The sequence below is a fragment of the Muscardinus avellanarius genome, assembly GCF_963383645.1.
Source record: "Muscardinus avellanarius genome assembly, chromosome: 3".
NCBI lineage: Eukaryota > Metazoa > Chordata > Mammalia > Rodentia > Gliridae > Muscardinus > Muscardinus avellanarius.
Window position 1 is genome coordinate 107,886,334 of NC_137788.1, and position 20,611 is coordinate 107,906,944.

General features: G+C 42.1%; 1 protein-coding gene across 1 annotated transcript in view; it reads right to left on the minus strand.

Moving 5' to 3' along the window:
* Positions 1 to 20,611, minus strand: part of TBX15 (T-box transcription factor 15) — a gene marked incomplete at both ends in the record, with an annotated part of 112,371 nt that overhangs the window by 22,403 nt on the left and 69,357 nt on the right. The window contains one exon of the mRNA XM_080691022.1: positions 10,507 to 10,571. Within this exon, the coding sequence (XP_080547148.1) occupies positions 10,507 to 10,571 (65 nt within the window). The remainder of the gene's footprint in view (positions 1 to 10,506; positions 10,572 to 20,611) is intronic.

Consider the following 20,611-nt stretch of genomic DNA (forward strand, 5'->3'; position numbering starts at 1 on the left):
GGCACTCAGTATTCCTGGGAAAATCAAGGAAGTCTCCACAGGCAGCCAATTATTTAACCTAATGTTAAAGGATACTTAGCAGCCTTCTACTCAGACAAGGGCAGAAGAGACTTTCTCTACTAAGAAACAGTATGTACAAAGACTTAGTGGCTTAAAAACAAAACAAACAAAAAGTGATATGGAGGGAAAGTGTGTTCTGAGAACCGAAAATAGGCCAGGGTGGCTGGAGTTCAGGGCACTCACATGGAGATTTATTCCGTGTTAGGTTCTCTGCCTCTAATCTCCTTTCATTCCCCATCCCCTTCCAGCATTAAACTCGAAACCCAATTATACCATTATTTCAGATGTAATTACCACGTCTCCACACTTGTGTACTGTCCTTACTTACTCCACTGATAAAGTTAAGCCTTCTTTACACTCTCTTCTCCTTCACTAGGTCTGGAACCAGCTCCTATATCCAGATTTTCCAAGGTATTTGTTGTCCAGGAGTATTCTAAAAGACCTCCCAGCAGAGGTCTGCATAGGGACTGAAAACGAAACTATCACTCAAAACTTGGCTTCATGTGGTCCAGTAAGTATAATCTACACAATGAAGTCGCTGTTATTGGTGTGCCTCTTCCAATGGCCTAGGAGAATCTCATCCAAAGGAAAGACGCTTGGAGCTGACTTCAAGTTGCTCATCAGCTGGTCACTCCCAGTTTCAGATTTCTGCCCCCACTCCTCCCTTGGAGTGTGAATAGGTAGTCATGGCAGTCCACGAGGAGTTTCTACAGCTGGAAATGGTCTAATTCTTATCTGGTAATACTAAAGATCACAGGAAATGCAGATAGTACTGCATGGGCTCTGGAGCTAGGCTGCCTGGGTGCAAATAAATGATCATTAACTATAATGTAATAAATATAATAATATTGAGTATGAGAGCAATCCTAGTCGAGTTATATAAGCTCCTCATGCTTAAGTCTCCCTACCTGTAAAATGTATATCATAATAATGCTCTCTCCCAATTGTTATTTAATAAACACCATGTGATATTTAGTAAATATTAGTTAAAGACAAACTGTATACATAAACAGAAGAAAAAACATAATGAAAGGCTGAGGACCTGTGGTGTAGCTCAAGTAAAATAATTCCATTGTTCTGCTCAGGTTGTGGCCTGTATGTAGTGTATTCTTACTTCATGGGAATCCAAAGATCTGTCAGCCCTCTAGCTCTAGATTAAATGTAAGGGGGGAGCTTAATATTACCTAATTCCATTTCTCATTCTCTTCTCAAACAACTAAAAGTGTGTCTCTTGAGCCCCTGTAGACCTCATTATCTTGCAGATACCTCAGACTCCAATATGTTAGCCATTAAAGAGACGTCACCCTATTCAATGACACCATCCCTGGGCAAAAGCCATAAATAATAAAACAATTGCCAACTTTCCCTGACAAAGCCACATGGCCGAGAGGACAGTGGTGGAAAAGTTTCATGACAAAGAAGGGAGAACAAGCAATAAGGCAGAGAAAAAAAATGTTAAAAACTTGCTAAAGACCACAGGCTGGGGAACACAATAAATATCTATGGTCTGGATGGACCAGAGGTGTTCAGATGGATGCTGCTGTCAAGCTACGTTGAACTATGGATGCAACAGTGCCTGAGAAGGGTCCAGCACTGATTACTTCCATAGATCTGCTCAAGGGCAGAAGCCACCCATGCCAGGGATAACAAAAGAGTAGGCAAAATCCACAGCGGCTAGTGAGATTGCCAAGAAAGAGCAGGATGGGATTGGCTAGAAAAATATAGCCAATGGCTCTAGAGAGAACAAATGAAAACAGAGAAACTGAACATGAGGGCACACTTGGGATGTTGTGCTGGGTGGAAACGGGCAGGTATGCAGCTTATTGGCTCACAGTGTGTCTTTATGAGCAGCAGGGAGCCAGAGGTGGAAGGGGGCACACGGTTTCTGCTGACTCACAAGCTGTGCCTGACAGAGAAGTATGAAATCACACCCTGGATGCTGTGGCCAGCTGGATATGCAAATTCCAAAAGCTAGAACCTAACTGTATTCAGTCTTACCGTCAGTACAGTGGGCAATACTACACTGATACCACCAATAGAGGTGAAACGGACAACTCAGATACAGATACTATAAGAAATAATTATTAAACTTGTTTGTGTATCTATGAAGTGAATGGTTAGAAATGAACAAGACTGAAGTATACAAAATCACTGGTATTTTTCCATCTGGGTCCTATGAATGTAACTATTTCCTGTTTGACTTAATAGGAGGAAGAGACCCACAGAGGAGAACGCAGAGTCTTACACTCCATTGCATGTTTAAGAGCAGTTCAGAGAACCCCTCACTCTCCAGGGAGGTCATAATTTTAATGCTCGCCTATCTATACATGGGGTTCCTTTGGAGGAAGTCCCTGGGAATTATACAAAATTTCCCAAGCTGACCTGGGCTTTCTGTAAAATCTTGGCAGACATTCCAAAACAGGACAAGACTTTTACATCGACATGGCTGGGAGGTCCATGAAGTCCTTTTTCCTTCTACTCTTTTGGTTCTGCCTTTAACAGGCAGGGCCACCTGCACAACGTGGGCCTCCCGGCTGCAGGTGGTTGACTGCCGAGGCTGCTTCTCCACAGCAAGACTCGGTGCAAAGATGCTTCTTTTCAGCCTTGAGACCCTTGCTTTTCTTTTGGTACATGTTTGCCGTTGGGGTGCCTCCCAAAGGGAATATTTTAATACTCAATTCACTACAGAGAAGCCTTTCTCAATCAAACTTTATTCTGCTTGGAGCCCGGTCTTGAAGAACCCCTTCTTTTCTGGAACTTGGCAGACACTGAAAATTGGCATGTATCCTTTTCCAGGGAGCCAGGAAGCTCCGATATGACCCCGTTACCTGGAATCAGAGCAAATGATCTCCAAGGTGCGTGCGTCAAAGAAATGGTTAAGCCCTACGTGTGTCATACAGAAGTGATCAATCTCAAGTTTGAATCAAAATTCCTGCTGGTCTTTTGAACTAAGCCTATCAATACATTTACTGTGTTGCCTTCTCACTTGTTTCCCAGGTACTTCCCTCCTCGATTTCTCCTCAGTTGGGATAAGGCTTTCTCATGCAAGAGTTCCCAGTTTTTAATTTTCACCGCCACTCATCAACTGTTTTGTGACCAATGAACAATCATTATTTCATTCTATATGCCTGGTATTACGGGGGGAAATCTAAGACTAGAAACCAGAAAAGATACAGTCCCAGGCTTCTTGAAGCTTATATTCTAGCAAGGGACAAAACCCAGCCACACAGACCACAAGACAAAGAAAATCTCAGTCCCAGGGAATTATTTCCCCTCCAGAAATAAGGTGTGTCCTTCTGGTCTCCCAGATACAATTCTGCATATCATGTCCTGGAGCTGGGCCAGAACAGAGGGGAATATATACTGACTCCACCCCCACCCAAACCAGATTTGGATCACACTATTTTTGAGAAATCTAGAAGTGGAACAATTTAGGAATGAACACAATTTTTCTCCCATTATAGAAAAAAATACCTGGAAGCAAAATACGTCAGTGTCTCCACTCCAAAAGGAATAGCCATCTACTGCTTTTCCCTCTTCTACACACAAATTTTTTTTTATTTTACCCAAGAGGCATTCTACCTTCAAGCTACACCCCTAGTTCTTTTTATTTTTTTGTTGTTGCTGAAGGTCTTTCAAAGTTGCTAAGGCTGGTCTCGAACCTGCAATTTTCCTGCCACAGTCTCCCAAGTACTGGGTTTATGGGCCTGCAGGGGGGATAATCCTGTGGGTATGGAAAGCAGGAGCTCCGTAAGTATAGGCTTCAGGATGAAGTGCTTGGCCAATGTTTTTTGCTTTGGGCACGCTGAAGCCTGTGCCTGATGCTTCCTGGAGAGTCAGGGAGAAGGATAATAGGCCCTGACAATGGTGGCACCAATGGGCTCTCAGTGTGTGTCCTGTGGAGCTCTAGCCAGGCTCTAGACAGTCTAGTAAACATTACTTTTCTGAAAAAGTTATAGGACCCTAGCACCATGGAGACAAAAAGACCAATTTTACTGTTGATAAAGGTGTCCGGAGACTGACGCTCAGGTATGGCCACTGAAGAGCCGGTAGCACTCCCTTGAAAGATGCTGGCTGCACCCAGCTGCTGGCCTCCTCCGCTGGGCTCATCACCAAACACAAGGACAGCTGGATGTATGCCCTCTGCAGGCAGGAGGTCCCAAGGGTCCCCTCCCAGTTCCCTCACTGGTTCCCACAATGGGAGGGAGACAGGATGGGACTAGAAGCCAGGAGTACTTCTCCCTGGGGCTCTCTGTACATTACGACATGAAGAATGGCAGCTAGTCTCCTGGGGCACAGCTCCCCATTCACTGTTCTCTGCACCGCCGAGAACTCTTTCAGTGGAGCCACACTCTCACTGAGGGCAAGACGCTTACAACCCAGGGAGACCCCCGTGCGGCATTTGAAGAGCCTGCAGTGGGTGGCGGGGTCCTCCCCATCTAGCCTTTCACACGCCTCCCTTCCAGAGCCTCCAGATCACGCTGGGATGGATTGAGATCGACAAACCTGAACGTGTTTTGGTTTGAGGTTTGGCAAACTCTGGAACTCCAAAGTATTCCACAAATGTTTTGTGTTCTGAAAAACCAAAAAACATTGGCCAAGCACTTTCCCCCTAATTTTTAAGCCCATGTGTTTTTAAAGGAAATGTAATCCGTATGTGTTGGGTACATTTATATGCAACTCATCAAGCTGTGCTTCTCTGCATGAGTCATGGGATGTCTAAATGCACAGGGAAGATCTTAGGTCTCTAAGAGTGTGGTTAGCACAAGAAAGGCAACAGACTAGGCACTGGCTGGAAGGTGGTAAACTAAGTCCTGATGCTGGCACAGAACCAATGGTTCCCCAAAGAATGGCAAATAATTCTCTATATCCTCACCCATCAATCTTTTCCATCTGCAAAAATGCCATTAAGAATTCTTGCCCATCACATCCTGCAGCCAAACAGTGAGAATTGAATCATTATAGGCAGCTGGTGATTATCAAGTAATTCCAAACTTTTTTTCTTAGCACTGGGAATTGAATCCTTGGAGAAAGGGAGGTCCTACCTCTAAACTATACACCCAGCTACATTCTACTTTTCTTATTTTGAATTAGGATACTAAGTTGCCAAGGTTGACCTTGAACCTGCAATTCTCCTCTCTCAGCCTCCCAAGTTACGAGGATTACAGGTGTATACCACCATACCCAGGAATTTCAAACTTTTAAATAGAAAAATGCAGAAGCCCTGTACTTGTCATAACATGTTTATTTTCATTTAGGTTTCCAAGGTGCTGGAGGAGGACAAGGGCTTCTCTAACCATTTATCCTTGCCCTTATGAGACATATGACTTCAATATCACCCTATCCATTTCACCTGCTGGAGAAGTTCAGTCTGGCTTCCTGCCCTCAACTAAGGAACTTTTGTTTATAAGCGTATGAAGTTGATGTTGAAGTCATAGCAAGTAGTCTACAAAGACAGGCTGAGAATACACAAGTAGCATTTTTGGCAAAGAGATGGTTCTGGGTAATTCGAGTAGTGTTTTTAATTGGATGAAAAGTCTGTAGAGGAAGAATTCTGTTCTCAATATCTGATGAAGATAAAAAGAAGTCAAGTGTGGATTGCTAGCATGATAGAGCACAAACTGCACAGGCTTGAAATCAGTCCCATCTAGTTTTAACTCCTGCTTCAGCCTTAATGTTCAACTACAGAGAAGCTGTTTAGCTGCTCCATATCAGGTACCTCATTTGCAAGGCACAGGTTATTTCAAAGGCTTCAGAGAACTGACGTGAAGGGTCCCCAAAACAGTAAATGTTCATTCACAGTTTACTGCTCTAATTGCTAATAGTACTGCAGGGAGTTTTGTTTTGTTTTCATTTTTAAATCAGTGCATAGTACTATACATTTTTGTGTGGCATGGTATGATAATTCAGTAGATGCTATAATTCAGTATGTGGTGTGATAATTCAGTATATTCAGTAAATACAATATGCAGTGATTAAAATTAGGATGTTTAGTATTTTCATCTACTTAAACATACATCAATTCTTTTTCTTTTTTTTTTTTTTTTACAGTGCCAGGAATAAAATCCAGGGCCTCATGCATGTAAGACAAGTGCTGTACTACCTACATCCTCAGCGCACACATGTATCACTTTTTTAACTTGGAAAGCTTCGAACTTCTCGATTCTAGTTCTTTATAAAACATACAATAAACTGTTGTGAACTACAGTCACCCTACGTGCTGGAGAGACTTAGAATTTATTCCTCTTATCTCTGTTTTCTACCTCTATACAATCATCTTTGCTAGCTTTCATACATGAGCAAGAGACTCAGTACCTGTCTTTCTGTGCCTGCATTATTTCACCTAACATGGTACCTCCCAGTTCTGCCCATACTTCCACAAATGGCAGAATTTCGTTCTTTTTACATAGCCTGCCAGTAAGTTTTTATGAGACATAAGGAAAAATTTCCATGCTACCAGAAAAAAATAAATGAATATGGTATTGAAACAGGCTAATGAGGATCTACAGTTCTACTTTCCTGGAGTCCTTCTAGAGTATAACAGCCCACCAGGTAGGACAGACAACTGTCAGCCCTGAGCAGTGGAAACATGTCAGGGCCCACTCAGCTAGACCGGGATGGGGCGGTGGCTCAAGATGGCGCCTAGGCATGTTGCCAAGTCACGAAGCTCACGAGGCTGGCGGTGCCCTGAGCCTGCGCAGTGAGCCCTATCAGGCGCCCTACGGATGATCAGTGACGCAGCGCCTCGTGCTACCACCAGCCCGCCTATGAGAGGGTTAGAAATGTGCATGCCCTAGCTGTGGGAAGCTTGGGGCTGGTGGAGTGATGAGGAAGGGGTTATGAGACTGATATATATTTGCCTGCTGTACGCATTGAGGGAGAAGCATTAAAGAGGAAGCATCAGCAGCAGACTCGGCGTTTGTGTGTTCTTTCCCAGGGCTCTGCAGGACGGAGCCTTAGGGACGCGATAAGTGGAGCCGAAACCCGGGAACGCCGTGGGGTAAGTTCGGGACAGAAACATTCCCCAGCCTGTGGGGTCACATGATGTGTCAAGGTCCCTAAGGGTCCAGTAAAAAACAGAGGCCTCAGCAACTTCAGCTAAGATGCCACCACTACTTCCTGGCCAGTCACCAATTCTTCACTCTCCCACGGTCTTATTCTTCAGGTGGAAGTGTGCCTCCAGCTCCTGGAGGGTACCTGTAGTGCTGGTCAGCACAAGCTGTCTATCTAGCCTCTGTACCACCCATTTCATACTACTCACATTCTTGACCATGGATCATGCTCCAAAGCCACAGGGTCTCCTTGACTTTGCAAGAACACACCTATCACCTGTGTGTCTTTGCATCCTTTGCCTCCTCTCACTATAAGCAGATACATACCTAGCAGCTTCTCTGGCATCATTTGCAGCATCTTATCAGAGAGACTGTCCCCTGGCCACCCTGCAGAAATGGCTACACCTCCCACTCTACCTCCTAAACAACTTAATTTTCTTCATAGCACTTATCAATTCTTGATATCTATGCAGAATGGACAAAGGATGACCAAAGTACATCCAGCTGGCAATTGCCAAGGGCCAATTACCTGTTAGCAGGAGATCACTAATAAGGAATAAAATTCAACCTTAGAAAAAGGTGCCAAAAACCGGGTGTGGTGAAGCATGCATGTAATCCCGGTACTGGGAGGCTAAGACAGGAGGATCACAAGTTTAAGGCCAGCCTCAGCAATTTAGCAAAACTCTCAGCAATTAGTGAGACCCTGTTACAAAATAAAAAATAAAAAGGTTTAGGAGTGTAGTTCTGAGGTAAAATGCTCTTGGATTCAGTCCTCAGTATCATTAAAAAAGAAGTCCAAATACTCTGAAAAACAAGGATTCCAAAAGAAGAATATTATGAAGAAAAACAAATAAAAGAAAACTATATTCTAAGTTCCAAGAAGAAAATAAATATTAAATGCCACTGGAGATACAGAAGGAAGGAAAAAGGAAGCTGGGAGTGGTGGCATGCAATTACTTGTATTCCCAGAACTTGGGAGGCTGAGACAGGAAGACTGCAGTTCACAGACAGCCTCAACTACTCAGTGAGGCCCTGTTTCAAAATAAAGAATAAAAAATAGGGCTTGGAGTATAGCTCGAAGGTAGAATGTCTCTGGGTTCCATCCCCAGTACCACACATACCACAAACAAAAAAAAAGAAATAGTTGAATAATGTCAGTATGTTTCGCCCATGGAGACAGAAGATAGTTGTGTATGGAGCAGAAATTTCTAACTTTTGAGTGGGATCTCTTTTGAAAGTCCAAAAAACCCTTTAGAATTCTTCCCATTAAAAAATATGCCCTGGCCGGGCGTGGTGGGGCACGCTTGTAATCCCCGTGCTTGGGAGACAGAGACAGGAGGATCGCGCAGGTTCGAAGCCAGCCTCGCTGGCTTAAGAGACCCTGTTTCCAAATAAAAGTATAAAATAGGTCTGGGAGTGTAGCCCAGAGGTAGAAGGGTTTCCAGGAACCCCAGTACCACCAAAAATAAAACGTGCCCCTGTTCATCATCTGTACATACGGTACCTAGGAGCTCACAGATCCCCTGAAAAACATCCATGGACTCCTAACTAAAGATCTAAAACGTCCCTGCTGCATACAACATACCTACCATGAATGACCTGCCCTAAAGAATCACCATCCAGGCGGGTCTAAAGCGCAGCTGTGAAAGTCCAGCTTCCAGTTTTTGCCTCCTTATCACTAACAAAGTCTTCAGTGAGGCTAGGGAGCCTGAAGAGAAGACAACAGGAATATCCTCGGGGGGCTGGACATAGAATCTGAGCTAAGGGGGAGGGAGGGGAAGGAACCGAAAGAAGAAGCATTCACTCGGCATTGGCTAAACTGAACATAAAGGCCTTGTCTTATTTTAAACAAAGCATCACCAACCAAAAAGCATTTGGTCAGAGCCCTTATACCTGAGTTCAGTGAGCCCAACCACTAATTGCTTGACCTAGAATGCATGATTCAATGTTATTATCTGGAAACTGACATTTAAGTGAATTTTACTTTACTTAAAGGATGCGACCTGAAAAATTCTGAGGTAAGTAAAATTTTACAGAAATCTAAATGTGGTTTGAATATACAAGAAGAGTTTGGTAAAAAAAAAAAAAAAAAGAAAATGCTTTCATGAGTCATTTTTGTAAAGGAAACAATCACCATGACTGATTATTAACATAAATCTGCACTATACCATAGCATGTGTCATTTGACAGTGGAGTATGTTCTGAGAAACACATCGTTAAGCAATTTAACCTTTGTTTGAAGGTTATAGTGTCTTTACACAAATCTCGATGGTGTAGCTTACAACACACCAGTGCTATACAGTACATACTATCATACATGCTCTCTGTCCTTGAACAAACACACGATTATATGGTGCCTGATTATATGATGCACCACATATTTCATGAAGTGGTTCTAAATATAAGTTTTGGGTTTATCCAAAAACTCTTGCAGAGAGAATACCAAAGATAACTCCTGACAATCTGTCATCCAGATGTAAAGAAACGCCTGCAAATTATGAAAGACGTGTGACCATTAAATAGTTGTTGCAAAGCAAACACAGTGTATAAGACCATACGGGTCACATTTGCTGACTCAGAATTGTCTATGTAAAGTGAAATTTCCAATTGAATAATTTTAGATAAATCTGGATTCCCTAGCCATTCCAACTTTCCCCTAACTTTCCGTAAATAACAGATTTTAATTTGATACAGCAAAGGTGATAGAGGATCAGAGAGAAGAAAGAAAAAATCAATCAGAAAAATAACATAGTCTTGAAGGCTATTTATAACAAGATCAGAGTCCTACAAACATCAGTAATTCCTAAGAGTTCCACTAGATAAGAACCTAGTCATACTCTAGACGGCAGGTCACCAAGACAGGCAGGGTGCTAGAAACTCTTCTTACTAGAATAGAAAGCACATGTGTATTTTGGTACTTTTTTCTAGGAGTAAAATGACTAATATACTTTTTACAAAATTTAGCTCATAAAGGCAGTAACATTTTCTGAAAAATTTATTTGCCCACAACTCTTTGTTTCTTTTTTCTTTTACTTTTTTTTATTGGTCCATTGTAATCATACATCTTAATGCAATATAAGACGGTAGAGGCGGGTATAAAATATATGAACAATCACTGTGGTTTCTATCGCCACCAACAGAAATTCATCTGAAAAATAATAGCAATTTGCGGATTAAGATTGCATTAACAAAGAATTTGGAAGCTGCATTTGGGAGGCAGCTTTTTAGTTCTTAGAACAGCTAGTCTTTTATTTCTGCCCGAGTGGCAAACTTTGTGGCAGAGCATGGAAGCATTTTTCAAATGACCAGGAGCCGAGATCCAGCAATAGGGTCTGGGGAAAGTTATGTCATGTTGAAAATTACGTGAGTGGGTCTCTTTCCTGGTTATTCTTACCTGTTTCTCCCAGAATCTCTGAATCCTTTTGCAAAAGGGTTTCGGTCAATTTTTAATCTGGTGATCTGGAAATGATAAATAAATAACAATTTTATCTCAGCTGATTCCTTTTTGTGTTGCTCCTAGAAAATTAACAAAAAATCACTCTATTAATAACAGCTGCTGCTTTTATTTAGTTTCTTTTTTTGGTTTGAGATTTAAATTGAGGCTTGATATGAGACGTAGGCCTGGCACACAGATGTGGGAGACTTCTCGCTAAGATCCAAGGTTTGCCCCGTATGTGGCTATAAACTCCCTTCCGCTCACCTTCCTTGCCCCAAAGTGATGATAAATCACTTGCCCAGATTGACATGGAAATGGCCAGTGGTCATTGCACAGTGACACCCAGGAGGGACTTCAAAAATACAGGCTGAGTAAACAGTGAGGACGTAAATAAAGTGAATGATTCAGTCCTTCAGCCTGAGAGGTTCAAAGGATTTCTGTGTCTCCCATTTTACTGAAGTCATACCTTTTTTGCCACCAGGAATTGTTCATTTAATGACCTGAAATGTTTGTGCAAAAGACTCAAACAGTGGCTAGACTCTGGCCAGTCTTCAACCCAAAGAAAAAAAACCCACAAACATCATTAGACCCAATGGGATAGGATACAGCACATGTCAGCCAGCCTCCCAGACGCACAAGCAAATTAGAAGAAACCAAGGTGCAGAAAGAAGGCTGAGTCAACCGAGCACGCCCACTTGAATCACCCAGGTGGAACAGTCCTCAAGGCCACCTGGTTTAGCCTCTACTCCGTGTATCAGTCTCTCTCTACTGTGCCCTGGCAAACCCTGGTGTAGTTGTATATATTACTCTCCTGCCTCTAGACTAGAACAAGCCTGACCCAATTCCACAGGCACCCTAGCATTCCTGCTGTTGGCCCTGGTCATGGGAGGCATTTTGATATCTTCAGTCTGAACCAGATGTTAATGACACCCTACACCCAAACGTAGAGACACAGAGGTAGGTGCAGGAGGCTCGAGACAAAAAAATATACATTTGTAATGGAGTATAATTCTAAAAATAATGCAATTTAATTTTTAAGGTCCTCTTCATATTTCTGACAACCGCAGAACTTACAACAAAGACAACTGAAGTTAGTCCCTGTGCTGCAGATCTCTGTTAGGTCCTCTTCCATCTTACTCCGTCACAGTGGAATTTCCCAAAGCCACAGCCTTCAAAGGTCTTTAAAATGCAATGTGAGATTCTGACAAACAGACTCTGATTTAAAAGCGCCATTCTGGCTTCAAGGTCATTTTTCTCCCTAAACATTCCTTGCCTTTAGAATGGCACACTAATAATGCAGGACTAATAATGTAGCTAAAGCAATTTTACATCGATTTTATAGACCAGAGCAGGAGCCTGAAGGTTTGGTTTTCTAAAGTCCAGTGTCTGCCATCTGAATACTGTATTGAGTTTAAAGACTGTCACTGCTTTTCTGTGTTTGACTTAGAATCAGTTCTTTCTTCCTCCATAATCCGCAGCAATAAACCACACACCATATTTTCTTTTCAAGTTGGGGTTATAATATTTTATTTTCTCTTTCAAGTTGGCTTATCCAGTCCAACTCATTTATGATAGGGCTTTCTGATATATGATTGTGCTGCCATGTTTGGGGGGCCTCCACAGACCCCGTAAATATAACGACATTCTACTTCATGGGCCTGCAAGAAATGGTTGAAAACCTTATTCCCACGGCTCGCTGGAGCCCAGGCCCAGGGGTCTGCATGGAAATTGAAGAGACAAACGGCATCAAATATTAGAGAAAATAGTACTTCTACACTTGTTCAAAGCTTTTATTATGAGATTTAGAGAGCTTTATGAAGAGTGTGGCTATGTCACTCATCATTAATGTCTCGTGTGGGCCAAGGGTGACAGACCATGATGGTGACAGAGGGATGTACAGTCAGCATACGGATGTTTGTCGTCCCTTTACCTCCAAGAAGCTTATAATCCAGAAGATAAAAAAGCAGGTGTGCATGCAGATAATAACAATTCAAGTTAATAAGATTCCCAACAAAGGCCAAGTGTCCTGGCAGCTTGGAGGAAGTAGCAAATACTCCAGGTTGAAGGGCTCTGAAGTTTTAAATTGGAAGGAGTAGGTGGGCCAGGCCTTGAAGAATGTGTAGGACTTTAATAAGAAATGCAAGAAGAGAAAAAAGAGCCAAGAGAAGCACGTCATAAGAAAGGCCATGTGTCAGCATGAGTATCAAAATGAGAAGGAATTACATAGATTCAAGAAACATAGAGGAGTCCTTTGACCAGACTCTACACTTCAGGAGAAAAGCAATCAGAGTGAAGGATTACTGTGGATTTTAAATGTCCCCAAAAGCTGGGTGTGATGGTGCAGGACTATAATCTCAGTACTTGGGCGGCTGAGATAGATAATAGCAGGTTTGAGGCCAGCCTTGGCAGTTTAAGTGAAACCCTGTTTCGAAATAAAAAGTAGCAAGTGGTGACACACACTTGTAATTTCAGCATTCAGTGAGGCTGAGATGGGAGGATGGCAGTTTGTGGACAGCCTCAGCTACTTAGTGAGGCCCTTTGCAACTCAACGCGACCCTGTTTCAAAATAAAGAATAAAAAATAGGGCTGGGGCTGCAGCTCAGAGGCAGAATGCCCCCTGGGTTCCATTCCAAGTACCACAAAAATAAATAAGTAAATAAATAAATAAGTAAATAAATAAATAAATAATAAAACTATAAAAAGGATGGGGGTATAACTCAGAAGTGAAATGCTCCTGGGTCTAATTCCTAGGACCAAAAATAAAAAATAAAAAGGTAAAAATAAAATGACCCTGATATCTCATGTATTAGACAAGGCAGCCATGTTTGGCCTGCCTTGTTTGAGGCAGGGTATGCTGAAGGCAGCCTCTGGGCAAGGCTAGGGACAGTGTCTTTTCCCAGGCTGGCTACTGCAGTTTCTGCTCTCACCTGCAGTCATGAGCTGACACAAGCTCTCACCCTCTCTCTCTGCTCCCTGTCATGATGCCCTGAGGACCTGCACCCCTGGCTTCTACTTGAAAATTGGTCTAACATGGAGTTAAGTCTCCAGAACTATGAGCAAATAAATCCTTTTTTTAAGCATCGCAGATCAGGTGTATGGGTCAGAGCAGTAAGGATGCCCATCAAAACAGAAAGCAAGAGACTCAAGATTGAGGTCATATCAAGAAAAGCCTTTGCTGGGCATGGTGGTACACGCTTGTAATCCCAGCATTCGGGAGGCTGAGACCCGGAGGACCACAGTTCTCGGACAGCCTCAGCTACTTAGTGAGGCCCTCTGCAACTCAGTGAGACCCTGTTTCAAAATAAAGAATTAAAAATTGGGCAGGTGGTGTAGCTCAGAGGTCGAATGTCCCTGGGTTTCATCCCCAGACCCGCAAAAAAAAAAAAAGAAAGAAAGAGAAGAAAAGCCTTCACCACTTTGCATTTAGTTTACTAAGAAGGCAGAAGAGAGAAAATTTAGCTATACTAACCCAATTACAATCCCCGTTAATGTTTGCACTGAGAAAATTTACAAATACAAAGAGAAACAGAAACAAGATTTTAGAGAATTAAACAGATGGATTCTTTTTTTTTTTGGTTGTAATGGGATGAAACAACCCAGGGGCTTTCTACCTCTGGGCTATACTCCCAGACCTATTTTATATTTTATTTGGAAACAGGGTCTCACTAAGTTGCTGAGAGCCTCACTAAGTAGCTGAGGCTGGCTTCAAACCTGTGTGATCCTCCTGTCTCAGCCTCCCAAATCAGGGATTACAAGCATGCTCCACCAGGCCTGGCTAAACAGGTGGATTCTTAATCTCAATAATCCTTAGCCTAATCCTATAGTTCCATAACAAGAGGCAGGCCCGTTGATTCCGATCTTGTTTTTCATAGTACAAAAAAGATGCAACTGACAGCTGGGCCATGAGGCTGGCTGACAAGGATGCAATAGAAGGTGAGTTATCATCCTGTAGAAGAAGAAATTAAAACTCCTCCCCTTCTTAGCAGGGCATGATGGTACATGTCAGCTACAACTGAGGCTGGGGTGGGAGGATTACAAATTCAAGGCCAGCCTCAGCAACATAGACCTGGACTCAATATAAAAAGGGCTGGGTAACAGAGTGCTTGCCTAGCATGGGCAAGAACTTGTGTTTAATCCCCAGTACTGAAAAACATCCCCCTTCTCATCCCTTAATGAAGTATGAGGAAAGAGGAGACAGAAAAATAGGGAGCAAATATTTAGACTTCGTAGACCTTAGCTCCCCAACTCTTGAGACTCAGAGGAAACTGGCAGAGTGACCTACACACATGCCTAAGGCGGCTGCTCCCTACCCAGTGGTGCAGGGCCAGCACGCCCTGGCTACAGCCTATCCAACCCCACCTCTGCCCTGGCCCACAGCTCCAGCCAAACCTAGCTGTTGCTCTCAGCGCTGGAGTGCCCCCAAGCTCCTTCCCAGCACAGGCTCCTCCCGTCATGCTATCCTGGCGCTCTACTTTCACATAGCTGAATCTTCATCCTAATTAAACCTCTTTTTTTTTTTTTTTGTAGTACTGGGGGTGGAACCCAGGGGCTTTTCTACCTCTGGGTATACTTTATTTGAAAACAGAGTCTCACTAAGTTGCTGAGAGCCTCACTAAGTAGCTGAGGCTGGCTTCAAACCTGTGCAATTCTCCTGTTTCCGCCTCCCAAGCGCGGGGATTATAAGCGTGCGCCACCGCCTGGCTAATTAGTCTCAATTTAAATGTTGTGTCCTGAGAAACAATGTCCCTATCATCCCTCCAAAATAGACTATATCTGCTACTCTCGTTAATTGCACCCTCTTTAATTCCATCTTTGCTGTTGACCCAATTGGTAATCATATCTTTATTTCTTATTTACATATCTCTTTCCTGGACTACAGGAAGGAACTGTATCTATTTTATATCCATCTTATTAAGCAGAACCTGGCATGACATGCTATTGACACTCAATGGATGTCTGTTCAATGAATGAACGACTGTGTGGGAACCAGCAATCACCAGTCCTAAAGCCATGACAAGATTTAAAGAAACTAGACCAAACAACTCTCTCAATTTTATTTTATATCACTGCAGTCATTGCAGACAAAAATATCAAATGTCATTCTGGTCAGAACAATGTCAGTTAGTAACTTTCCATTGGCTAAAGCCTTGCTCCAGCAAGTCATGTTCAAACTTTTCCATTGATCATAAGAAGACATGGAAAAGCCAGGGGTGTTGGTGCACACCTGTAATCTCAGTACTTGGAGTACTGAAACAGGAAGATCACAGGTTCAAGGACAGCCTCAGAAACTTAGCAGGATTCTGCTTCATAATTGAAGAAAAAATTAAAATTAAAAAGGACTGGTACCATGCATGGTGGCACATACTTGTAATCCTAGCATTCATGAGGCCAAGACTGGAGGAGGATCGTGGTTCATGGACAGCCTCAGCTACTTAGCGAGGCCCTTCGCAACTCAGTGAGACCCAGTTTCAAAAATAAAAAGACTAAGAAATAGGGCTGGGGGTGTAGCTCAAAAGTACAATGGCCCTGGGCCCCTGGCTTCCATCTCCGGTAACACACACACACACACACACACACACACACACACACACACACACGGCTGGTGGTACAGCTCAGAGGTAAAATGCTTCTGGATTCAATTCCCAGGAATGAAATGGGAAAGAGAGAGAAAAAGAGATTAAAAAAAAATAAAAGGAGGGGGGGAGGAGGAGACATGGAAAATACAGAGGTTGTAGAAGCATTTTATTTTCACTGATATATTTCTATAACCATAATACTGTTTTTGTCCTCTGAGTTATTTAATAAAGACTAGTACAAGAGGAGACCAGTGCTGGCTTGCAACCAGAGTTTTAATAATCACCACTGACTCTTTCACCTATAACACTGAGGTGGTTAACAAGTGAGGTACACCTCACAATGTATGGTATAGACATACATAGCACAGCCCCCAAAGGAAATGAAATTGTGTGGTTTTACAGAACCTAGACAGATAGGGCCTTCTCTTATTAATGCCCCCTTGGTTATTATTTTTATCATACTGTTTGAAAGCTTTTTCACTAGGGACAAAAAGAATACAAAAGAAATCAAACAAAAAAACAGCCTGTATAAAAATAAAATTCTGCTCTCATTTGATTGGAAAGTTGGAGCAAACCTGATTCAAGGGTATGGTATAATAAGTGGATTGGATTTGCTTCCACAAACCTGGCTGTAGTTTCAGACTTCCTATCTGGTTCACGTAGCCAATTCTCATCAAGAAATAAGACTGTGTTACCTAGGGAGAACAGGGCTATGTCTTTTTGAAATTTAGTTTCCTGTTTGGAAAGAAAAAAAAAATCAGTGTTCAGCAAAGAAAAGACAAAGACTGCAATGGAAATGTCTTGCTAATTCCATGAGGACATATTGGCATCAACTTCTTCCAAGAAAAAGCATCATATGGAGTCACCTTTATTCCCATTCCACCAACTCGCTCTCCACAGAAAGATTCTGGGCATGGCACACCTTTCACTCCTCCACGGACCTGCCAAGTTGGCATTCCAAGAGCAAATAATAGTAATAATAACTTCAGTATGGTGGCAGGCCCTGGAGTCCATAAGTCAGGCAGAGCACGTGGAAAGATGGAATGGAAAAATGGGAAGAGAAAGCATAAAATAATATTCCATAAAAATAAAAATGTTGTTTCCACACTTATATCCAAAAAAGTAAAACCATAGATGTGTAAGGAAACCAGCAGTAGAGGGGCTTTAGCTGATCATCCGTTCAGTTATGCTATCATTTGCAAAGTATTTATCCATCCATACACTGTGAGGCAGACACATATATTTTAGAATTATGAAGATGCAAATATTCAAGTACTTTTAATCCTTCTTTTTTTCTTTTTTGGGACTATAGATTGGATTCAGGGCATTCCACCTCAGTGCTACAACCCCAACTTTTTTTATTTTTATTCTGAAACAGGGTCTCACTAAGTTGCTAAGGGTTTGCTAAGTTGCTAAGGCTGCCCTTAAACCTGCAATCCTTCTTTCTCAGCCACCCAAGTACTTAATTTATGGTTTCTGAATTTCAGATTTTCATAGACAAATTATGATCAATCCCTTTCCCAACATTTAAGGGATCAACATTTATGTCTTGACTTTCTGTTATACCAAGTAAGAAGAATTAACATCCATCTACTCTCCTGCCATTTCTAGGTCACAAAATAAGTGACATTTTGTACAAAAAATAGAAGACAGAATAATATAGAGTTGATTGAGCTGAATGTTTACATCTATAAAAGGTTTCTATTTTATTTTACTTTTTCTAATTTTTTTCAATAGACCATAAAAAACTTCTCCATAGACAGGCACTGATGGAGATCAAGCCATCAATTTGCAAAGAAGAACGTGAAGGTAGAGTGATTTATCAAAGGTGGTCATGCCTGCTAGCTACAAAACTGGGTCTAGAACCCAAGTCTCTAAACTTCCAGTTGGTATTTTCTACTATATTGCACTGTGTTTCTGAAATAGGCACATTTGTTTTTGAAAAACTCAAAACTGAGAAGAATGGACACACATGCTAAGGTTCTAATGTGTGGCCAGGAGAGAGGTACAATGCTTTAGCAGATCTAAAGAGGCCAAGCTCATATACAAGAGAAGAGTAGAAGGAACCTAGACAACAAGGAGGAGAGGGACACTCCTGGAATAGAAACCCACACACAAAGACAAGGCAGCTACAGAGTTCAACGCTGAGGCTCTCTTAGCGGTATGTGACTGGAATAATGAAAAGTGAACCTTAGAATGTAGTTGGTGGTGAGACACAGAGGACCTCACTGCAAACACTTGACCCATACTTACTGCCCAGGCTCTGTGGAGCCGCTGCAATCCATGGCAGAAAATGATGCCATCATCATACACCAAGCACTGGTGTATAGGATGGCTTGTGAAATGTCCAGCTTAGAGTTCAAGAAAGATTGGAAGCTATCTTAAGAGCCCAAGGTGTGGATTTCAGAGCCAGAACAAGGAAAGGAACAGTGAGATTAGAAAAAAGAAATATTGTGTTAGGTCAGGGACTGGGCACAGTGATGCACACCTGTAATATCAGTACTTTGGAGGCTGAGACAAGAGAATCACGGGCACAAGGCCACTCTCAGCAGCTTAGTGAGACTCAGCAATTTAGTAAGACACTGTTTCAAAACAAAAAAAAATCAAAAGCGGGGCTGGGGGTATAGTTCAAAGTAAATGATCCTGGGTTCAATCCCTAGTATGGAAGGAAGGAAGAAAAAGAGGGAGAGAGGGAAGGAGGAAAAGAGGGAAGGAGGGAGGGAAGGGCTGGGGGTATAGCTCAGAGGTATAGCCCTGGCCTCAATATCCAGTACCAATAACTAACTAAATAAATAAATAACCAAATCAAAACTATTAAACCCTCTCATATTCCTTAGACAGTGAAATTTTAGATGCCCCGGAGAGGCCAAACAGAAAGCTTTAATAATCAAGATTTTTTTTCAAGCTTTGATATGACCAATAGCAGCAATATAAATATGAGCTTTGGGGCAACTGGAACCTTGGAATTAGTGCCGATTCAGAGAGGGGAGTAAGAGTCTAGGTTCTTTGAATAACTAATTGAACTTTTTCATGACTCCCCTAGCTAACATTTTTTTCCAGGAAGAGCTATTTTAATTTTCTATTAAACATTTTCCCAAAAGAATTATTTTATTCTATATCTGAGTTATAAAAAATAACATTAGTATTAGGAAAACTAGGAGAAAAATTAATACAGGTAATTAATTAACCTAAGCATATGAAAAACGAAAATTATAATAAAAGACTGACAGCTTTATAAATGTAGTTAATGAAAGCAGGTATTTGAAAACTCTGCATCTGAAAGCAAACCTTGTTTGTTCAGTTATTTTTAGCAACAGCATTTTATGACTCTAATAGCCTGATTTTTTTCAAAAAGAAAACCCATTTAAAAAATATTTTTATCATCAGTTTCTGGTGCAGAAATAAGTATTCCAACATTAGGACTTAGTTTTCAGAATAAACTAGAACACATAGCCTAAGTGTGGCTCTCCTCGAGGTCAGCTGTAGAGGCTGGGAGAGCTGCCTTTGCAACCCAGACTGAGAGCTGGAAGCTGCAGCTTTCTTTGACAAGGAAAGAGGACCAGACATGGGCACTGAAACTCCTGTCCCTTCCTCCACGTTCTCTTATAACAGGGCTCCACGTCTAAGGACATTCCCCTTAGATAAATGTTTTGTCTATATCTGGGCCGGGCCAGGGCAGGATGCCATGGTTAAGATGGTGACATCAGGCAGTGATTTTACCTGGTTTGACTTCCCACCTTTCCACTGACAAACTGTGTGACCCTGAGTAAGTTTCTCAACTCCTTTTGACTTCTGGTTCCTGATCTGAAAAATGTGTCTGCCTCATTGTTATGAGGACTAGAGAGGGAGCACGTGGAAATTCAGGGACACGGGTCTGGCATCCAGTCAGCGGTGCTCAGCCCATTGCTCCATGGCTGGCTTTACAAGTGCATGGAGGAGAGCAGGGATACAGCAGGTTCAAAGAATAAACTGCTTATTAAAGTAGCACATCCATCGTTGGGGTTTGGGGAGCTACACTGGCTCTCAAAGGAAGTGTAATCAATAGGTAACTACTTTGATCTCTCTGTCCTCCTGTCATGTTGATGAATTTATGGTGTGCTGATATTCGAAACAGATGAGTCATTCCCAATTCTACCCATTTTGACATCAAGATAACAGCTTTTGCCTGTTTAACAAGCCCCCAGTCCCTGGATAAATCAGTAAGCATGATTGTTTACATTCCCTTTGGCTGTAGAAGTGTGATTTAATATGATTCAGTGCCTTCTGATAAAAAAGTAACTTCAAGTTTTCCCCCCAGAGATCTTTTTTTTAAATGGGATGATTGAACCCAGGGGTATTCTACCTCTGAGCTATAGCCCCAGCCCTTTTTATTTTGAAATGATTTTACTAAGTTGCAGAGGGCCTCACTAAGTTGCTGAGGCCAGCTTTGAAATTGTGATCTTCCAGTCTAGAGCTTTTAAGTACTGGGAGTATAGCTGTATCCCATC